General features: G+C 41.1%; 1 protein-coding gene across 2 annotated transcripts in view; it reads left to right on the top strand.

The window, feature by feature from the left end:
• The window catches only part of Ift52 (intraflagellar transport 52), a 30470-nt gene that overhangs the window by 10452 nt on the left and 18816 nt on the right, over positions 1 to 1202 (top strand). For both annotated transcript variants that reach the window (XM_005362976.3, XM_026787229.1), the window contains exon 7: positions 799 to 925. In XM_005362976.3, coding sequence (XP_005363033.1) covers positions 799 to 925 — 127 coding nt within the window. The remainder of the gene's footprint in view (positions 1 to 798; positions 926 to 1202) is intronic.

Genomic DNA, 1202 nt, shown 5'->3' with positions numbered 1-1202 from the left:
GTTACACATAACTCCAGCTTCAGGGAATCTGAAGTCCTCTTCACCTCCACACACAGACACACTTAACTAAAAACAAAGAAAATAAACCAAACTCCAACCCATGGTAAAGCTTAAAAGGAAGCAGAGTAGAAATTCCGCACTGTAAATCCATGCTCCTCCCTTCAAGAGAGGCATTGTGTCTTAAGAGTGTGGAATTTAGATTTCCAGGTTGGTTGTTATTTTTGGTTTGTGGGTTTTTTCCCCCTACACATGATGATATATCTAACCAAGCACTTTATAATGGTTTATGTAACTAAGTAGTTTATTATTTTAAATGACTGGATCAGATTAGCTACATTTTAATTTATCTAAGTAGTGGTGAATGCATTGCCCAATTTCACATGACTAATCTGTTGTCAGATCTTGGGTTCAGACCTATGTGGTTTGCCCCAGAGAGAATCTACCTTTTTTTTTTTTGGAGACAAGGTCTTGCTATGTGTTCCAGGCTGGCCTGAAACCTGCTGTGTAGTATGAGATGGCCTCCCAGTCTTCTTGTGTCAGGACTTTGAGTGCTAAGATTACAGATGTGTGCCCCATGTCCTGCCAGAGACTGTACTTGGTTGGTTTTATTATATTTTTACTTAGTGTGTCTGTGTGTGTGTGGTTTGTGCACATGTGTGGAGGTTGGAGAGCAGCATGAAGTCATTCTTTCCTACTGTGTGAACTCAGGATTGGTGGCAAGTGTTTTTACCCGCTGACCCATCTCTTGGCTCCTAAAATTCATTCTGTAATCACTTGGATGTGTTTGTTTTCTTACAGGGCTCTCACCTTTGTCTACCCATTTGGTGCCACGTTGAGCGTCATGAAACCTGCGGTAGCTGTTCTGTCCACAGGCTCTGTCTGCTTCCCACTTAACAGACCCATTCTGGCTTTCTATCACTCAAAGGTATTGACTTTCTTAGATATGTGGGTGAGGGGGGTATTATTTTATTTTTGAAATAAAAAAAGTTACATTGTGATGGACATATGCCTTTAATCCCAGAACCGGGGAGACAGAGGCAGTTAAGAGCTCTGTGAATTGAGTTCCAGGCTAGCCAAGGCTACACAGTGGTGCCATGTTTTGAACAGAAAACACACACATACACACACACACACACACACACACACACACACACACACACACACAACAAAATAGTAATATTTTTCCTATAAAATGTTTACTT

This window comes from Microtus ochrogaster, linkage group LG8, assembly GCF_000317375.1.
Source record: "Microtus ochrogaster isolate Prairie Vole_2 linkage group LG8, MicOch1.0, whole genome shotgun sequence".
NCBI lineage: Eukaryota > Metazoa > Chordata > Mammalia > Rodentia > Cricetidae > Microtus > Microtus ochrogaster.
Note: the sequence above shows the minus strand (reverse complement) of the source record. Positions and strands in the feature narration are given on the sequence as shown.